We start from the raw sequence: 17,510 nt of genomic DNA, 5'->3' as shown, positions 1-17,510 counted from the left end.
GCAGGCAAACAAACCAGAAGTAAACTCTAATCCAGAACAAGTGCATCCACAGAAGGAGCTGCTCTAAAGCACTCTTAAATGATAGGTGTTCATGTTGGTTATTTAAACTCTTAACAGAGCTGACTCTCTTCCTGAATGTCCATGGCTTGTATAGGGAACAGAAGGCCTCGCTCAATTATATTATCAGATATGTAATAACTGCTTAGGTGAGTGGGAGAATCAGATGCATTTAGCTAATGTTGGATGTTAAAGGGACACTGTCATCTTGAAAATGACATGTCTGAAAATTATTTACCTGCTATTGTTATAAATAATGCCTAAAACCACTAGCAGAAAGATTAGAAGGGGAATTATTTTTTTATTTACTTTGAATTTACTTTACCTTGGCTGCACTTCGTAGTCACTTCTGCTGACTTCCCTACACAGTCAGTTTCCCTTGTTGTTTGTGAGAGTCTCTCACTCAGCTGCAGAGGGAGAAAAATACTTAATAAAATAGGAAAATTAAATTATAAAACCAGCCTTTAGGCAGGTGTAATTGAAAGTGTCTTTTAACTAATGTTTTACATTAGTTAGTTGGTGTTGATGGTGCCCCTTGTGAAGGAGACCAGCTTCAACTCCTTTTAAAACTCCCTCTATTGTAACCTAAAAGCACGAGTGGAAGAGCTGTGAGAGTGCTCAGTGTGTTGTCTTTGTTGTTAAAGACTGGCCTGCCTGGGTTCTATGACCCTTGTGTGGGCGAAGAGAAGAGTTTGAAAGTGCTGTATCAGTTTCGGGGAGTTCTACATCAAGTGATGTCTGCTGACAGCGAGGCCCTTAGGATACCAAAGCAATGTAAGTAGCAAGGATTGCTTTCTCCTTCCTTCAGTCACCAAGCCCCAATTCCAGCAGAGAGGACAGGATCTCCTCAGGCCCCCCCCCACAATTCACTGGGGTGCACTCCACCGCAGTATCTGGCATCAGTGATGCCTTGCTGTTGCTGGTTGGGATGTCTCAATTGTGCAAGTGCTCTTCCAGGGACACTGGTACCATTAGCTCTGAGGAGTTAGCCTGTTCTGGATCAGAGGGGTAGCCATGTTAGTCTGGATCTGTAAAAGCAGCAAAGAGTCCTGTGGCACCTTATAGACTAACAGATGTATCGGAGCATAAGCTTTCGTAGGTGAATACCCACTTTGTCAGATATTCACCCACAAAAGCTTATGCTCCAATACATCTGTTAGTCTATAAGGTGCCACAGGACTCTTTGCCTGTTCTGGATGTCTCTCTAATGAATAGCTGCATTGTGATTTGGCTAAAGAGTACAAGTCCTTTCTAAACCAGTCTTGGCACCTCAGACTGTGTGCTGTCCTTTGAAAAATTATGGTTTCTGAGTCATCAATCTCTTTCTTTTGATAGTGGGTGAGAGTCTTGCATTCAGTGATTTCCTTTGCTGCTAGTAATTCTGTTCTGCAAATAACACTATGGTAAATGTTGCTGAGAATTAGGACATCTCTATTAACAAACATGAACTGAGTCCCTTTGTTCTTAACAGCTCACAGGATTGATGCGGATGGCTAATGTGGTGAGAAAACAGGGTGTCGTGTATGGTACCTGAATCAACAGAAGCTGCAAAACCTTCCCCCTGGATTCTACAAGTTTGAAACAGAAACAGAGATGTTTTTATTTTTATGATCCATATAGAAGGTGGTGTCATACCAATTATGTTAAGGGGTAACAAGAGAAAACCTGCTCTTACAGGTACCTCCAAGGCAATACTGCCCTGGATTGTGGCTTGGCAGCCAATAGGGAACATGGCTGAGAACATGCAGTGTTCTCTGTGTGCCCATCCCCTGCCTGGGAGGTGTGAGGGGGAGAGCCCTAGCTGTCATGTGTCCAAGCCCTTTCTGCTGTGAGTTAACTGCAGCTCATTTGTCCAGTCTCATTGTTTCCTCTCCCTGTCAGCAAGATGGGAGGTGGAGGAGGCTCTTGGCGCTCACTTTCCCTCAAGCTTACAGAGTTGGGGTTAAGTTAACTGAAAACAAGTAGCTAATTTAACCCTTTCTGCTCCTAAGGGGAAAGTGAAGTTTGTGGCCACCTCCTAAGAATCCTCTCTGTCAATCTGGTTACTGGACAGAGGATGTGCTGTTCACCCCACTTCTGTATTTAAAATGTACTTTTTGTTTAAGGACAAGTATGTTTGGAATGAAGTTCTCTGCTTTTTCTAATCACGTGGACCTTTTTCAGCATGCTTCCATCCAGCTGCTAGTAGCATTTGTTCCAAGCACTAGTACTACTCCAGATTAATTATAGATTATAACCACTGTCCATGTCAAATTAATTTTGCTCTTCCTCACCCAAGGACTGCATGTTGTTTTAAGTGTAGAGATGTGCCAAATAGGAGGGGGAACTGAAAACTTCGAAACAGAGACTGCCACCTGTCTGAGTGGCTAGATTCCCTCGAATAGCCTTAGGATACAATCCCTGCCTGTGATTTACCTGACCTCCAGCGAGGTGCACTCTTGCTCTACCAACCTAGCTGAAAGCAGCAGGGCTGCTGGAAATAGCACTATTAAGTATCTGGCATCTTAGTACTTTTAGATATTTATATAAAAGGGAGAGTAGTGGCTATTACGCAGGCACTGAAATGTAGTTCTACTCTTGGCCAGTCCTGGGTGGGCCTTCATCACTTATATGCAAGAGATTTAGAAAGAAGCATGTATTGACAGAGGCATTGTTGCTACTGCTAATTACTGGAGTAAATAACTTCCTGACATGCACCTTGGCCCCTTATTTCTGTAGTGTAACTGCTGTTCTGTTTACTTATGTCAGTCCTATCTCCCCCTCACAAGCGTGAAATCACATCAGGGAATTTCATTTGCAATAGTCCTTGTCCAAGAGCAGGTTTATCACAGCTATTCCAGGAAAGCTGATGATTATCTCTCCCCTCCTTGCTCTTACAATCAAGTGCTGCTTGCCAGGTTTTTTTATCAGAAAAATCTCACCTTTTTATGCGTGAACAGCGCCTGTTCTAGGAATGCATTTCATTCACTACCATCTCACAGTGTTCTTTGATCTGAAGCTAAGTGTCAACTGTGCAATAAATTTTGTGTTCAATCAATTTTCAGTTGAAAACTGCCCGGTGTTTCCTTTGCTGCAGATGGATCTTCCACACTTTGATTACGTAACCTTGTTTAAAGCTGGTGGAAGAGAAAACACTGTATTGTCATAATAAATCCTCTTTGAAAGCTGTGGGTGGTGAGTTAGTTATATTTTTATAAATATAAGCTTGGCCTCTTGCAAATCCTTCCTCAAGACCCACTGTGAATGGTGGTTTTTACAGTAAGTTGCTAAGTGATGATGGCTGGGCAGGATGCCAGCATCTTCAATAAAATACTCAAATGTGCATCAACTCTTCCACTTCTCACCAGCTTTTTATTTTATTATTGTATCTTAGTCTCAGATGTAAGCTTTTCTTAGGAAGGAACTGTCTCATCTGTGTTTGTAGGGTGCTTAGAACGATGTTGCTATGGCTACTGTAACAGAATTTCTCGTAACAGGATTGTGTGGGAATTGAGTGAAGGCTGAGATGCGAAGTAGTGGTAGGTATAAAATAGCACTAAAACATTTGCTGTTAAATCATAGTCATTTTTTCTTATAATTAACAGTAGCTTAACTAAATGTAATTGCCAGAAAAGTTCCCAGAGTCTCTTCTCACACACCCATATGCACCTGGCATTCTTTCTTTATTATAAAGGCATTTAGATTACAAATGCTGAGGCAAGAAGTGCGGGTTTGGGGAATTTTTTACATGCTATTTCTCAGCCAAGCTTCCTTCCCTAGTTCTCATTTGACCATGTGCATGCTGGGTAGTTATGATGTATGTGAACTTTAAGCTATGCTCATTAGAAACAGTAGTGAGTAGGTTACTCACTATTAAAATACTCTAGTCGGCAGCCTGTCGAACCACAGTTCTTGCTGGTAGACGAGTGTTCAGAAAGTCAGGCCCTGTTCCCTCCCAGGAGGCTGTCTGGCCTGGTGTTTTTGCTGCTCCTTTTTGCAGGCCTGGAGCCGCACAAACATCCTCCTCAGTGCCATGCTTTTAACCTTCAGGCGTTTTCGCAGTTTTTCATTTTCCTCTAGTGCCTGGAAGAGTTTTTGTTTTAAGGAAGCACGGTCACTGACAGCATAGCTGTGATCTGAGGTCTGAACTGGGTGGTGTGTCTGCACTGGGGGCCTGGATTGCAGCAGCCAGGCCTCCACTTCTGTTGCCTTAGTTGTACTAACCTGAAAAGAATATAGGGAGTGAAAGTGAGGGATGCAGAGATTGGCTAGATGGGTATTATACAGGGAGACACTATGCAAGCTTCTTCCACAACATGACTAATGTGCCACATCCTGAGCAGCCCCGATTCCAATCCAGGGAGTCAAGCAGAAGCTTTCCTACTCGTCACGCTACTTTGCCTGTCTCTCTGAGACTGAAGTGTCTCCATATTTCACAGGCTAGGTTTGCATTCTCCCCAATGTACAGTAAGAGGAAGCAATTTGCTCAACACACAGCTAGTCAGTCGCAGACCCAACAATATAATCCAGGTCTCCTGACTCCCCAGTTCCTGCTGTGACCCCTAGAGAATTTTTTTTCAGCAAACTGTATAGTAGTTTTTGTAATGGACAGATATCCCCAAAGCTCAGCACTGAACTCTTAACATGGGACCTTCTGTGTTTGAAGTCAAATCCCCAGAAACTAGCAGTGGCTGGGCTCTTACCCAATCCCCCTGAATATACTTCATGAAAACTGAATTATTCTTGAAGCAAGGTCAAGTCACCAAAGCTCAACAGGTGCCTGCTCTCCAGTTCTGTAAGAATCTTATTAAGTTTTCAAGACAAGAGTGTACAGGTCTGCTACAGCCAGTTCTTCTCCATACGAAGTAACAAAACATTCACTCATTTCTGTTTCCCTATCTCTGTAGTGCTTCAAGCTCAGCTGTGTGTAACTGTCAACTGATTTTGCCTAAGATGTGAGGTAAAGTGACTAACTCTTACCTCTTCTATTGGTTCCTCTGTTGTACTGGGTTGGGGCTCTTGATGCAGAACAGTTTCTACATCTAATCTCCTTCCATCCTCTGTCCTTGTAAAGTCCTAAAGAGACCAGGAGAATTACCCAACCTCAAGCAGCTCCTATTTTCAACACCCCTGTTGTTAAAGTTTCAAGTGATCTCTGTTCCAGAAGAGATTGTCAGTGTAAATGAGCATTACACTCCCTTTAGGCCTTCATTTTTATTTCAACATAAAGTACAAAATTACTAACTGGAATTAAAATAGAAGTGATAAGCAATTGGGACTGAAATTTTTAGCTTGCTCCAATGCCATCCAGTGAAAATACTCACTTTGCACAGTTTCGCATATTAGACAAGTATCTACAGAAAGGGGGTATTTCAGTGAGAAAGGACCCCAAATCCTAGACAGAATCATAATGTGCTCTACAGCAAAATGCAGCATTGCCCTCAGGTTAAAAAAAAAAAAGGATGAAAAAGGCTGGAAGGGACAAATATACCTTAGGCAATCTGGAATCCTCAGCATCAGATAGAGGGCTCTTTTCCTTCCTGATCTGCTATAGTAAGGACAAGGCCCTGAGGTTAGTGTGACATTTCTGAGAATCCCAGTGTTACTTGTTGCCCAAGTCTGACTCCCATTTGGAAGGCAAACACATGCAACATTCTTGGCTCTACAAGGAAAAATGACAGCAGTAAAAAATGATCACAGTTCTCAAGACAATGTAATATTGTATCCTTAAGCTTCACACAAGGTTTTAACAAAAACTTCCTCTGTTTGACTAAGCAAAATGGGAATAAGACTGGGTGATGCGTATACATGCATAAACTCTGTTTATGTAAGGTCAGTTATAACTAACCCACAATCAATTCCAGGTAAACTAGCAGCCCCCTGAGACCTGGTAGGACCTTCTCCCCCTTTACTTTTGAAAGCGGTAGGACTGTTGGTGTAATAGCACTCATTTCACGTTTTTAGCTAGAACTGAGGGGGAGAGAACTTGTGGCTACTCTAGCCAAGAGTGATGATCGTTTTGTCTTATGTACTATTTAAATTGTTACAAGGAGAGTGGAACATGCTTCCTTCATATGTCAGTATTTTAAACATGTATGGTTTGCATGAATAAATGTGTGGGAATTCACTTTGAGGACAAGGGAATCTGTGTGCAGGATACCATTTTTCAAGAACCTCTTTCACAGGTTAGAAATCAGAATCTGTTGTTGCAGCATATTGACAAGTTAAGTGTAAGGAGAGAGGCTAAAGATTAATTATTATTAACAGGAGCACTTAGTATTTTCCCAGCACTGCGAGCAGCTCAAGTGCATTAAACACATGATTAGATCAGACCACTCGATATGGCATTTTTACTACTGATTTCAGTGGGAGCAGGCTTAGGTTAACAGTGGTTGGGAATTGACTATCATAAAAATCCATAACAGGGAGTGACTCCTTGGCTAATGCAAGGGGCAAAGCACTTGGGACACTGAAGAACAGCTCACACGGTATGTGAAATAAAGTGATGCCCTTTGTGAGCAGTGTCAGTTATGTTGTCCCCATGGTACAGAAGGAGAAAGGGGGGAGCGCAGAGGCCAATAAGCTCCCCAGTGTCTCGCACAGCCCAATTCACAGCCCCTGCTCTACCCAGTAGCTCCTACCCCTCTCCCACAACCAGGGCTAGAACCCAGTAGAGCTACTGAGCCTCCAGGATTGGCCCGGAGTCTCCGGGAATTAATCTTTAATTAAAGATTGTTATGTGATGAAATCTCCAGGAATACATCCAACCAGAGTTGGCAACCTAGAGCTCGGCCCCTGTCTGGCTCACCCTGACGGTGCGGGGGAAGGCGAAGAGCGTGGGCACGGCGTTGGGCTTGAGGTTGGTGCGGTTGCCGAAGGCGCTGAAGCAGTCCGGCTGGAAGTGCTGCGAGCAGAGCACCGTGTGCGAGCTGGGCTGGAAATTGCCACGGCCGATATTCCCCACCCAGCGCGCCAGCAGCTCGGGCCGGCTCAATGGGAACCTGCCAGAGACAGCGGGGTGAGGCAGGCTGTGCCCGGGGGAGGGGCCGGGCCCTGGTACCTGAGGGAAGGGGGGCAGGGAGGGGCCAGTACTTGTGGAAGGGGGGTGGGGGAGGGGCCGGCCCCCGATACCTGAGGGAAGGGGGGCAGGGGGAAGGGGCCAGTACCTGGGGGAGGGCAGGGGCCAGGCAGTACCTGTGGAAGGGGGGTGGGGAGGGGCCAGGCCCCGATACCTGAGAGAAGGGGGCCGGGGAGGGGCTGGTACCTGTGGAAGGGTGGCGGGGGGGGGTGGACCCTGATACCTGAGGGAAGGGGGCTGGTACCTGTGGCTGGGGGCCGGGGAGGGGCCAGTACCTGAGGGAAGGGGGGCTGGGGGAGGGGCCGGGAGGTTCCGTGGAAAGGGGGCGGGGGAGGGGCCGGGCGGTACCTGAGGGAAGGGGGGCCGGGGTGGGGGAGGGGCCGGGAGGTACCTGAGGGAAGGGGGGCCGGGGTGGGGGAGGGGCCGGGAGGTACCTGAGGGAAGGGGGGCCGGGGCCGGCGGTACCTGAGGGAAGGGGGAGGGGCCAGGGCTGGGGGCCGGCAGTACCTGAGGGAAGGAGGATGGGGGGCTGGGCGGTACCTGAGGGAAGGGGGGCCGGGGTGGGGGAGGGGCGGTACCCGTGGAAAGGGGGCCGGGGCCGGGCGGTACCTGAGGGAAGGGGGGCTGGGGGCCGGGCGGTACCCGTGGAATGGGGGCCGGGGCGGGCAGGGCGGTACCTGAGGGAAGCGGGGGCGGGGGCCGGGTGGTACCTGAGGGAAGGGGGATGGGGGGCCGGGCGGTACTTGAGGGAAGCGGGGGCGGGGGCCGGGGCCGGGGCCGGGGAGGGGCCGGGTGGTACCTGAGGGAAGGGGGCCGGGGCCGGGGCCGGCCGGTACCTGTGGAAGGTGAGCTGCTGCCGGCGGCGGCTGCTATAGCGGTTGCTGCACCGAAGCGCCGCGCACGATTTGGGCATCGCCCCGCGCGTTGCCCCCAACAAAGATGGCTGCGCCCCTCCTCGGACCCTCGTCGCCCCCTAGCGGGGCGGATTTCCCGCGCGGGGGCCAAGCGGTCTGGTTCCCCCCTCCGGGGCAGAGAGCGAGACTCCGCCCGTCAATGACAGCCTTTCCCAGCATGCATCGCGCCTCCTTTCTTTCACGCCCGCTCCCAGCGCCCCTGGACGTCACGGGTCGTGCGCAGGGCAGGCTGGGAGCTGTAGTTTCTGGGCCGCAGGGCAGGCTGGGAGCTGTAGTTCGAGCAGTCGCTGCCCCGCCTGAGGGGCGGGGAGGAGTGGGTCACTCGCGCGCCCCCTGCTGCGCCTGGGCCGCGCCCGTGGGGAGCTGGGGGCTCCGCGGAGAAACGCCCGCGAGCGCCGGCTCCCCTGCCCCGCCCGTGACCCCCTGGGCGGCTCAGCGCCCCCCGCCCCGGCCCCCTGCGGGGCGGGCGTTGCTTGGTGAGGGAGCGGAGGCCCCCCGCTTACAGGGCGGCAGGAGCTGGGGCGGTAAAAGAGCCCCGACAGTCCGGCCACCCTCCCTCTGCCAGGGCCCCTGGTCTCCCGGCTTGCCCTCAGCCCGTCCTCCCTGGCAAAGAAAATACAGCCGCCAAAATCCGCTTCTCCTCCCCCCACAAGCTGCTTCTCCTCAGCTCCGCGGGGGCGTTGCCCCCCTGTCCCCGGCCTGCGCCTGCGCGCGTGCCTGTTACCTCAAAACCCCTCCCTCCTCTCTGCCCCCCATGCCCGCCCGACTGCCAGCTTCACCCCTCTGCCCCTCTCACAGTCGGATGGCCTCCCTGCACTGAGCTGTAGGCCTTCTCTCCAGGGTCCACTCTGCCATGCATCCAAGGTGTCAGCCAGGTCATAAGAGGAGGAGATGGGGACAGACACTGGCTAAAGAACAAGATATATAAAATTGTATATATTTGATGGCATCACCCCCCCCGCCCCCTATTTCATTTGATTTTGTATATTGCAAGCTCTACCTAGCCCTACTGGACACTTATTAGGGCCTCTGTCCCCTATGGAAACAATAGAAGCCTAACTTCCAACCCAGGGAGGAAAAAGCAAGGAGAAAATGATCATATTAATGGATGCTTCATATTTTTAAGAAAAAAAGTACCATTTGTTAAAATAACGACTTTTAATGAAAAAATAAAGCTCTGAATTAACTTGTAATCATACATGGATGAAAATGATTAACTCAAAACACATGGAGATGTTTGTTCCTTCTGCCTAACATTGTAACATGCTGGGGTTGTCAGACACCATCTATTGGGGGGTAAATCTGCAAAGGTAACAGAACAATAGTCAAAAGAGTTAAAAGTAGTCTTGAACCTCTAAGAAACAGAGGCAGCTCACTTGGCAGTTTCTTGTATTTCTCCCATAAAACAATAGGAACTTATCCTACAGTGGTCCAGTCGTACTGCAGACATGCTGTAGCCACAAAGATGCCAACACTTGCATCAGGTCAAACCCTTACACAGACTGTGAACAGAATCTTCTTCCAAAGCCTTTTATGTTGCAGTGAAAACAGCAACACTTGCGAACTTTGGTTATTTATCTGGCTGCAGAAGACAGCCCTAAGAGGCAAATCTTTGGCAAACTCCTGGTTCCATTTAGCTTCTGGTAGGTAGTGTATCATGGTCGTCTTAGATATTAGTGGAGCTGTTTATAAAACCAGATTTCAATTGCTGCAGCTATAAATCAAATTCATGTTATGGGCTTTTCAAACTGCACCAAGTTTTTAAATGGACAGTAAAATAAAATAGTGCAGTTCTATCATAATGATAAAAAGTAATGGATCTTTTCCATCATTAGGTCCCATCTAATCAAGCCCCTGGGCATTGTACGACTATGCTATACAATCTGTTCCAGTGCTCTGCGCAGCCTAGTGTTAAATGTCCAAAAGGGGGTCCTTGACACTCCCAGGATGTTTTTCCTGATAAATCAGTATTCAAATAATGTGGCAGTCTGATACAAAGCATCTGCTGCATTGATTCCTGGCAGTTCGATCTTCTTTCAGATATAAATGAACATCAGTTAGTGACTCCCGCTCATCTAATATTCTGACAGGACAGGATGTCCATTGTTCATTAAGCATCATATGATTTAGGAGAATTCTCTCAAGAACAAAAATCCAGTTTGTGCAATAAATACAATGTATTCTCACTTTGGTCATTTAAAAGGCCTGCACCTTAGTGGCCTCACATATCAGTCTTGTTTCCCTGAAGCATTCTCTAGACCAGTGACAACTGCGCTAACTGCTCCTGAAAAGGGCAGTCACAAGGTACAAACATTTTCTGGTCCCAATGCATTCCCTTATCCTTGGCAGCTCTGGATTGTTCTCTCAACTGCAGTCGACCTTGCCAGTTGCATAGGCCATCTATCCAGGTTGGGCTGGATGCCCTAATGCATGCATTTGCTCCCATTTGTATATGTGCATCCACCAGTTCAAAGATTATAAAATCTTCCCATTTACAAATCCAACCCAGGAAACCATTAATGAAAATGCAGGTAAACCCAGCCCAAGTACTCAGATGGGGACAGCCCAAATCCAAACTAGGCCTGTCTAAATTCCTAGATTTTAATTTATCAAGGCCAACTGTGCAGCCCAAGCGTTACTTCTGGGCTGGAGGAGGGAAGGGAATTGGTGTCTCTTAAAACAATGCCTTTCAGCAGAGATCTATGAAATGAGACACCACACAGGGCTGTGGAACAGACTAGATGGCAGCCCACGACCTCATGTTTGAGCCACTCATGCAAAACAAAATCATGAAAATGGTTTTAAGAGGACTCAGCTCAATTAAGGAAGAAAACTGACATGGCCACCTCAAGCACACCCCACCCAGAAAAAAGAAAGGTCTGTATCTCTCTTTTAAAGACAACAGTCCATAGAACTTTGGGAACTAATTGGTTTTACCAGAAACAAAGCCAAATCACAGAACTCAATGGATACTCTCCTACTACCCAGCTGAAGGGGAGGCAGCTCACATGCAAGTTAAACGTGCATTCAAGCTCACTCTGAAGGAGCCTTCAGAAATTCTTAAGATTGATACATATGGACAAATGGACAGGTCTAGTATTACAATAAAACATATGGCTGTTTATTTTCAGACTCTTCAGAGATTTCTCTCCTCCTGCTCCTGCTTTGGAGGATAATTCTTTTCTTCAGCACCTAGAAGACTTGCACTTTCTTAGCACTTTCCCAGTGGGATGAAAATTGATAGGTGGCAAAAGTATACACTCCCAAATCATCATCCCATTCATAGTCTGAACTGGACAAAACCCCACTGAACCTGGGGTCCTTAGTGTGTCCCTGCTTTAGCTAATCAGTCTCTAGCAGAAGTTTTGGCCAGCAGGCCTCTTCCAGCTCTGGCAGTCAAAGACATTGAATACCTTATGTCTGTTTACACAGACAGACACTTTTGCCTGAGCAACTGCAGTTCAGAGGAGCTCTCCTTGCCCCCCTGGCTGGAGTTCTGTGTTTTGCATGGCTAATCTGCCCAAGCAGAATGCCAGCATGGTAGTTCCCTCCACTAGTCCAGAAAGCGCCTGCGTGAACCCGTCCGGGAGCGGTTTGAGCGGCGAATATCAAACTTGGAGTCCCGGCACTTCTGGCAGACGTAGACCTCTGGGACATTTGATTTGCGGATTTTGGCACAGGAGAGGTGAATCCAGGTGTGACACTCATTACATTCAATCATTGGCCGTCCAGCAAAAGGTTTCATGCAGAAACAGGTGACGAGATCCCAGGAATCATCATCTGGAAGGAAAAAACAGCAAGTTAAAACTATTACTTCTTTCCTCCTGCTGCATGCTGAACTCTCCCTTTTAGCACGAACTTACTCCTTGGTTTAAAGGCAGTCCCTACAGGCCTGTGATGATTTGCAGAATCTGTCACTGTACAGCCAATGAGTTCTGTTTGTAATTATGAACTCTGTACATTGAAGCCCTTATGGTAAACTGCACTGTGTTCTTGCCTCATGCTTCTTATGCCCAGGAGATGGGAGTGGACCCTGCATATCTGTCTATGAATAGGTCAGTCATTAAAGACCACCAGCACCTGAACAGATCTTGCCTGTACAGAACAAAAGAGTCACTGCATCCTAGATAAAGCCATTTTTCCTCCAACTTCTCTGCAAAAGGTTAGAGTTTGAAGGAATGGAATTTCCCCAGTGGAGGGAACAAAGATGAGGTATGGGTACAGCCCTTTAAAACACAGAGACTGGGCTGGTCAGACAGACAAAAGAAGCTTGGGGCACGAGAGAATAACAAAGGGCCATGCTTTTGTAACAGAAGGAACTTTTTGAAGGTAAGTACCAGCTAAGGCTGCAGGAAGCTGCCTGCAGGAGAGAAAGATACTCCATATTATGAAGGAGAAGCCGTGAGCTGTAGGAAGAGTATCCTGGACACCCTGAAAGGATGCTGACCCAAATCCCAAAGAACACTCAAGAGTGGCAAGAAAAGTGAAGCAGGGACTGGTTTGTAGCTGTTTTTTATTTTGCCTACATCAGTATGTAGAGTAATTGTGTTAGAAACCTTCTGCAAACTGTGTGTTCATTTGCTTCAATGATCATGTGTCCCTGAAGAAGTAAACTGGAAGCCAGAATGCCCCCACAGTTAGAGCTCTAGGCAGGATGTGAAGCAACTGTGGAGTTTCGGGAAAGACACAACTCATCTCAAGGCCTAGGCAGTTGGATCGCAGAATCTCTGCTTTCAGAAAAGGGTGCTAGAAAGTGAATATGCACCCTGAAAGCGTGCCTAGAAACAGTGCCTGAACTCTGCTCAGAGTCAGGAAAGCTTAAGAGCTCATGGGCCCAGTGCTGGGACTCAAATACAGCAGCCTGGTGAATGTCCAGCAGGAGGACGTTGACAAGCCCCTTCCAGGGCATGCCAAAAGCTGTAGTCTACACCCTCTACTGCCTCCTGCACTTGCTCTAGGACAGAATCTCAGCAAACCCAGAGAGTAGATATGGAAAGAAAAGGGCTCTACTCCCAAAACTAGCTTCCAACTTTTTGTTCAGTTTACATTAAGCCTCTCAGAAAACACAGCTTATGGGAAAAAACCCTCACCTCAGAGTCTGGAAAGCTTAATTCAGGTGCTAGGTCACTAAGCAATAAATATTCCTTGCTCTTCTCTACCCACTTCTATCCAAAGATCTAAAAGTGCTTTGCAAACACTAATTAATTTTGTCCTTAACCCCCCCGGGAGACAGATCTGCACTATCCCATTTTATAGAGGAGTTGAGCGCTAATAACATACTAGATAGACAGATGATAGTCAGATCTCAATCTGACCAAACACCTCACAAATATCTCCCCTTAGCAGGGTCATTTACCTGAATCCACCATAATGTCCTCATCATCACCAATGCCATCCTCGTCCCGAAACACAACCTGCTTGCCCTGCCGTATGACCGTGCGTTTGCCCACGCTCTGTATCTCCATACCCTGCTCAGAAGTCTCAGGAGGGTACGAGACATTGGAAGGAGTGTCAGAGTCCCATACTGAGCAATGGTCAGTCACAGACTGAGGATCGCCCTCAGATGAGGGACTCATGGGGGTCTCAACACAAGAATCCTCTGCCTCCAGCTTCAGCAGCTTCCCCCCATATTCTTCCTCCACAGGCGCTTCTGTTTCTCTTCTCTTCAGTTTTTTCTTTTTTCTGATCTTATCGGTTTGCTTTCGCTCTGGCAGAAAGCTGCTCGGTTTTGCCCGCTGGAATAGGGAAACACATGGTTTTGCTCGCTTGAGCTGACTAAAGCTCTTTCTGCTCTTGACTGGCAGGGAAACAGCAGAAGGGAGGTCATTGAATCGGGGGTCCCAGCTATCACTGTCGATGGTACCTCCAGTACTATTGGGGGGGCTGGGGCTGCTCCTCAAGGGGGTCTCCTAGAAAATATTAAGAGACCAGATGTGAATATCATTTTAGAGCTGATAGTAAACCTCTTAAACAACCACTTATTACACCCACCTTTTTGAAGTGGAAGGACGGGGAAGGATCTATACCTGTCAAAATAGGCTTCCTCTCGTCTAACTAAAAATCAGATAATCTCCACTTATCCAGCTGCCATTCAGTCACTAGCCTACATTATTTACCTTCTCTCATCCTTACCTGCGGCCCAGGACAGGTACAGCTGAGTGTTAAAGGCACTAAATAGTTTTCAGTAAAGTGTTTCCGGGCATCTAGACGCCCAATTTCTTCCAAGTGCTTTGTATCCTAAGCCCCTGCTGGGAATTCCAGCCAAGGAAAACAATAGGCTCATTTTAAAGGTTGTGTGGCAATCTGAAATTTGTGGCTGCCTAGGCCTAGGATACAAAGGGGAGGGGAATCTGGCATGAATACCTCTAACATAATATTTTTACACTGCACAGAAATCATTCACCAATCAAATAATTTAAACAGAAATGGTACTTACTGACCTTTAAACTTTTTTCTGTCCCCTCAAGCAAGACAGGGGTTTGGACTGCCTCACTTTTGATTAAAGAAGAGATCACATCATATTCCAGGAGCCTGAGGAGTACATTTAACTTTATAAGTGTAGGGACATTTGTGGCTCAGGTGGGAGGCTGACAATATCCAGTTACATGCCAAGTTCCATAATTTGTTTCGGAATATTACAGGCCAGTGGGTTCCTTTTTGTCCCATCAGGAGCTTTTACAGGACCCTACCCTTCACACACATCCACTTTATCTGTCTAGGTATTTATACCATGCTTGTTACTCTGATAACATTTAACCTCTCAACAGCACTAGCTATAGCAACATGAACCTGAAATAAAAGAAGGATCGAGTTGCTGCACCATTACCTCTTGTGGGTAGGGAATGTAGCCAGCATATGCCAAGACAAAGGTGCAAAACTTGTTGAAATCTTCCACAGTTCTGTGTCTCTTGGAGCTGGGAGAAAAATCCTGTTAAAGAGACAGCAACCGGAATATTAACATGAGATTTCTGAACAAACCAGCTATAATGTCAAATCAGAGACAGCATAAGGATTTTGTACACATGGATATCCACTTCTGAGATTGATAGTTTCAGAGTGTCTCTTATATAATCAAAATGCAAGAGAGGGCACCTTGGGGCAATCCTGTGATTTAACATTCTTGTCAGGGCTTTTTGCTGAAATTGAATTCTCAGGTTTGTCTGGCTCCCCTTCTAGGTATTCCCACATGCCTGTCTCCAGTGGTGGTCTCTAATGGCTTTGCAGTCTAATATTGTATTGAACACAAATGCTTCTTTAAAGTCAGCTATTAAAGACAGGCATGTCTTTAACCAGTCACTAAAATAGCTGTTTGTGTTCTGTGAAGGCTGTACACCCTGCTAATGTAACTAATAAGTTAAATTCACTGATTGCTGTTCTCTTTCTAGTGCAAAGTCTACATCATGGCTCCTACCCAGAACTCAAAGCTCCTGGAAACAGCAGACTAACTACACATGGAGAGTCTGCCTGGACACAGAATACTTCTTCAGGGCTTACAGTTCTTTATATTTTTGTATTGAGACCCCAAAGCACTAGCCAATGCCCAGTTTCATGATAACCCTTCCATCCCCACCCCCATCGAAATACAAACGAATACGGAATATATTTGTATCTAGTCCCAACCCACACTTTGAACTGAACTGTCAAAAAGCAAGACAAACTACTGAGAAATTCTCTCCTCCCTGCCTGCAATCTTCCCTAGTTCCTTGTCGGCACTGGACGCTGCCAGAGAAAGTCACTGTCTAAAGAAGCCATTCCTGCATGGGGAGCAGCACTGGAAGCAACAGCAAAGTCTCCTCCATCTGTGATGGGGGAGGAGGATTAGACAGCAGACATGGGGTGGAAGACTCTGAAGGGGGCCAGATAATTGGACAAGGGGCTCTGACTCCTGGGCAGAGGGGATTAAATCCCAGTGATGGGAGTGCTCAGATGGGTTAAGAGGGTGCAAGAAATGATGCTCTAAGAGGGTTTGGAGAGGTGTAGATGTGGATCAGAGCCCCAAATTCAGCAAGGGCTTTCAGCCCTGGGTTCTGAGCTGGGAGGGGCAGCTCTCTGGGTGGGAGTGGTGCTCCAGGCACTGGGAGGGGGAGAATTTCCGAGGAGGAAGAGGGTCAGAGCCTAGGGTGGAAGACTCATGGGGGTTAGAAGGTTTGGTTGGGGGCAAGGGAGCTGGGAGGGGCAGGGGGGAGGAGGGTCAGATGAAGTGAGCTGTAGCTCAGGAAAGTTTATGCTCAAATAAATTGGTTAGTCTCTAAGGTGCCACAAGTACTCCTTTTCTTTTTGTGAATACAGACTAACACAGCTGCTACTCTGAAACTCCGTGGGGGAATCTCTGAGGGGCGGGGCCCTGGGGTGGGGGGTGGAATCTCTGAGTGTGGGGGGCCGAGGCCCTCGGGTGGATGGGGGATCCCTGGGGGGGAAGGGGCCGGGTGCGGGATCTCAGGCGGGGCAGATCCCTGGGGGGAAGGTGCTGGGCAGGGGATCTCAGGAGGGGAGGGGATCCCTGGGGGGGGAAGGGGCCGGGCAGGGGATCTCGGGTGGGGGGAATCCCGGGGGGGAAGGGGCCGGGAGAGGGATCTCGAGTGGGGGGGGATCCCGGGCAGGGGAAGGGGCCAGGCGGGGGATCTCGGGTGAAGGGGGGGATGCAAGGGGGGGGAAGGGGCCGGGCGGGGGATCTCGGGTGGGGGGGGGAATCTGGGGGGGAGGGGCCGGGCGGGGGATCTCGGGTGGGGGGGAATCCCTGAGGAGGAAGGGGCCGGGCAAGGGATCTTGGGTGGGGGGGATCCCGGGGGGGGAGAAGGGGCAGGGATCTCGGGTGGGGGTGGGGGATCGGGATCCTGGGGGGGGGAGGGACCGAGCGGGGGATCCCGGGGGGGGAAGGGGCCGGGCGGGGGATCCCGGGGGGGAGGGGCCGGGCGGGGGATCTCGTTTGGGGGTGGGGGATCCCGGGGCGGGAGGGGCCGGGCGGGGATCTCGGGTGGGGGTGGGGGATCCCTGGCCCTGGGGTGGGCGGGTCCCTGAGGGGGGAGGGGCCGGGGCTCGGCTATCGCTGAGGGGCCCCGGGGACCCCTGAGCGGGGGGTCCGGCTGCCGCGGAGCAGGTCCCGGGCTCCGGCAGGAGGGGGGCAGGGGGGAGACGGCCCCGGGCTCACCTCAGGGGGGAAGGGGGAGGCGCAGGGGTCGGGGTCCATGTCCCAGCGCAGGCGGCCGGGGTCGGGCAGGTGGGGCCAGGGGCTGCCCGGAGCGCGGGCCCGATACCGACGAATCAGTTCGATCTCGCCCGGCAGCGCCGACACCTCGAACCGCCCGGTACCGGTGGGAGGGAGGAGGGGCAGGGGGGCGGGCGCCGTGTGAGGCAGAGGGGCTGCTGGGAGTTGTAGTTCCCCCTCCCCGCGAGCGGCTCCGGCGGCGCTCGCTGCAGGGGCTGCCGGGAGTTGTAGTCCCGGAGAGAACTACAGTCCCCAGCATGCCTCCCGCTCCCTCAGG

The 17,510-nt window shown here is 49.2% G+C and overlaps 3 protein-coding genes across 8 annotated transcripts in view; 1 reads left to right on the top strand and 2 right to left on the bottom strand.

Annotated features, from left to right (window-relative positions):
* The window catches only part of DNAJC11 (DnaJ heat shock protein family (Hsp40) member C11), a 72,434-nt gene extending 69,062 nt beyond the window's left edge, over nucleotides 1-3,372 (top strand). Inside the window, exons 15-16 of one of the 2 annotated variants that reach the window (XM_074975077.1) lie at nucleotides 702-831; nucleotides 1,529-3,372. In XM_074975077.1, the coding sequence (XP_074831178.1) occupies nucleotides 702-831; nucleotides 1,529-1,554 (156 nt within the window). In that variant the 3' untranslated portion in view covers nucleotides 1,555-3,372. The remainder of the gene's footprint in view (nucleotides 1-701; nucleotides 832-1,528) is intronic. The other variant, XM_074975075.1, reaches the window with a different exon arrangement.
* THAP3 (THAP domain containing 3) lies at nucleotides 390-8,176 on the bottom strand. 5 transcript variants are annotated; one of them, XR_012642304.1, is made up of 6 exons: nucleotides 7,951-8,173; nucleotides 6,845-7,037; nucleotides 5,528-5,584; nucleotides 5,017-5,112; nucleotides 3,908-4,260; nucleotides 390-464 (listed from the first exon to the last, which is right to left on the bottom strand). XR_012642304.1 is itself a non-coding variant. In XM_074975079.1 (5 exons), the coding sequence occupies exons 1-5, from the start codon at nucleotides 8,025-8,027 to the stop codon at nucleotides 3,967-3,969; spliced, it is 714 nt and encodes a 237-aa protein (XP_074831180.1). In that variant the 5' UTR covers nucleotides 8,028-8,176; the 3' UTR covers nucleotides 1,302-3,966. The 5 variants fall into 5 exon arrangements, 3 of the variants coding, with proteins under 3 accessions (XP_074831180.1, XP_074831181.1, XP_074831179.1); XR_012642303.1 differs by lacking the exon at nucleotides 390-464 and adding an exon at nucleotides 1,325-3,173; XM_074975079.1 differs by lacking the exon at nucleotides 390-464 and having other exon boundaries at nucleotides 1,302-4,260; nucleotides 5,528-5,581; nucleotides 7,951-8,176.
* A 1,103-nt stretch (nucleotides 8,177-9,279) lies between these two features.
* On the bottom strand, nucleotides 9,280-17,342 carry PHF13 (PHD finger protein 13). The gene is made up of 4 exons (XM_074934086.1): nucleotides 17,177-17,342; nucleotides 14,855-14,956; nucleotides 13,385-13,937; nucleotides 9,280-11,808 (listed from the first exon to the last, which is right to left on the bottom strand). Exons 1-4 carry the CDS (start codon nucleotides 17,213-17,215, stop codon nucleotides 11,582-11,584), a joined length of 921 nt encoding a protein of 306 aa, XP_074790187.1. The 5' UTR covers nucleotides 17,216-17,342; the 3' UTR covers nucleotides 9,280-11,581.
* Between the last annotated feature and the right edge of the window lie 168 nt (nucleotides 17,343-17,510).

This window comes from Natator depressus, chromosome 18, assembly GCF_965152275.1.
Source record: "Natator depressus isolate rNatDep1 chromosome 18, rNatDep2.hap1, whole genome shotgun sequence".
In the NCBI taxonomy this organism is placed as follows: Eukaryota; Metazoa; Chordata; order Testudines; family Cheloniidae; genus Natator; species Natator depressus.
Note: the sequence above shows the minus strand (reverse complement) of the source record. Positions and strands in the feature narration are given on the sequence as shown.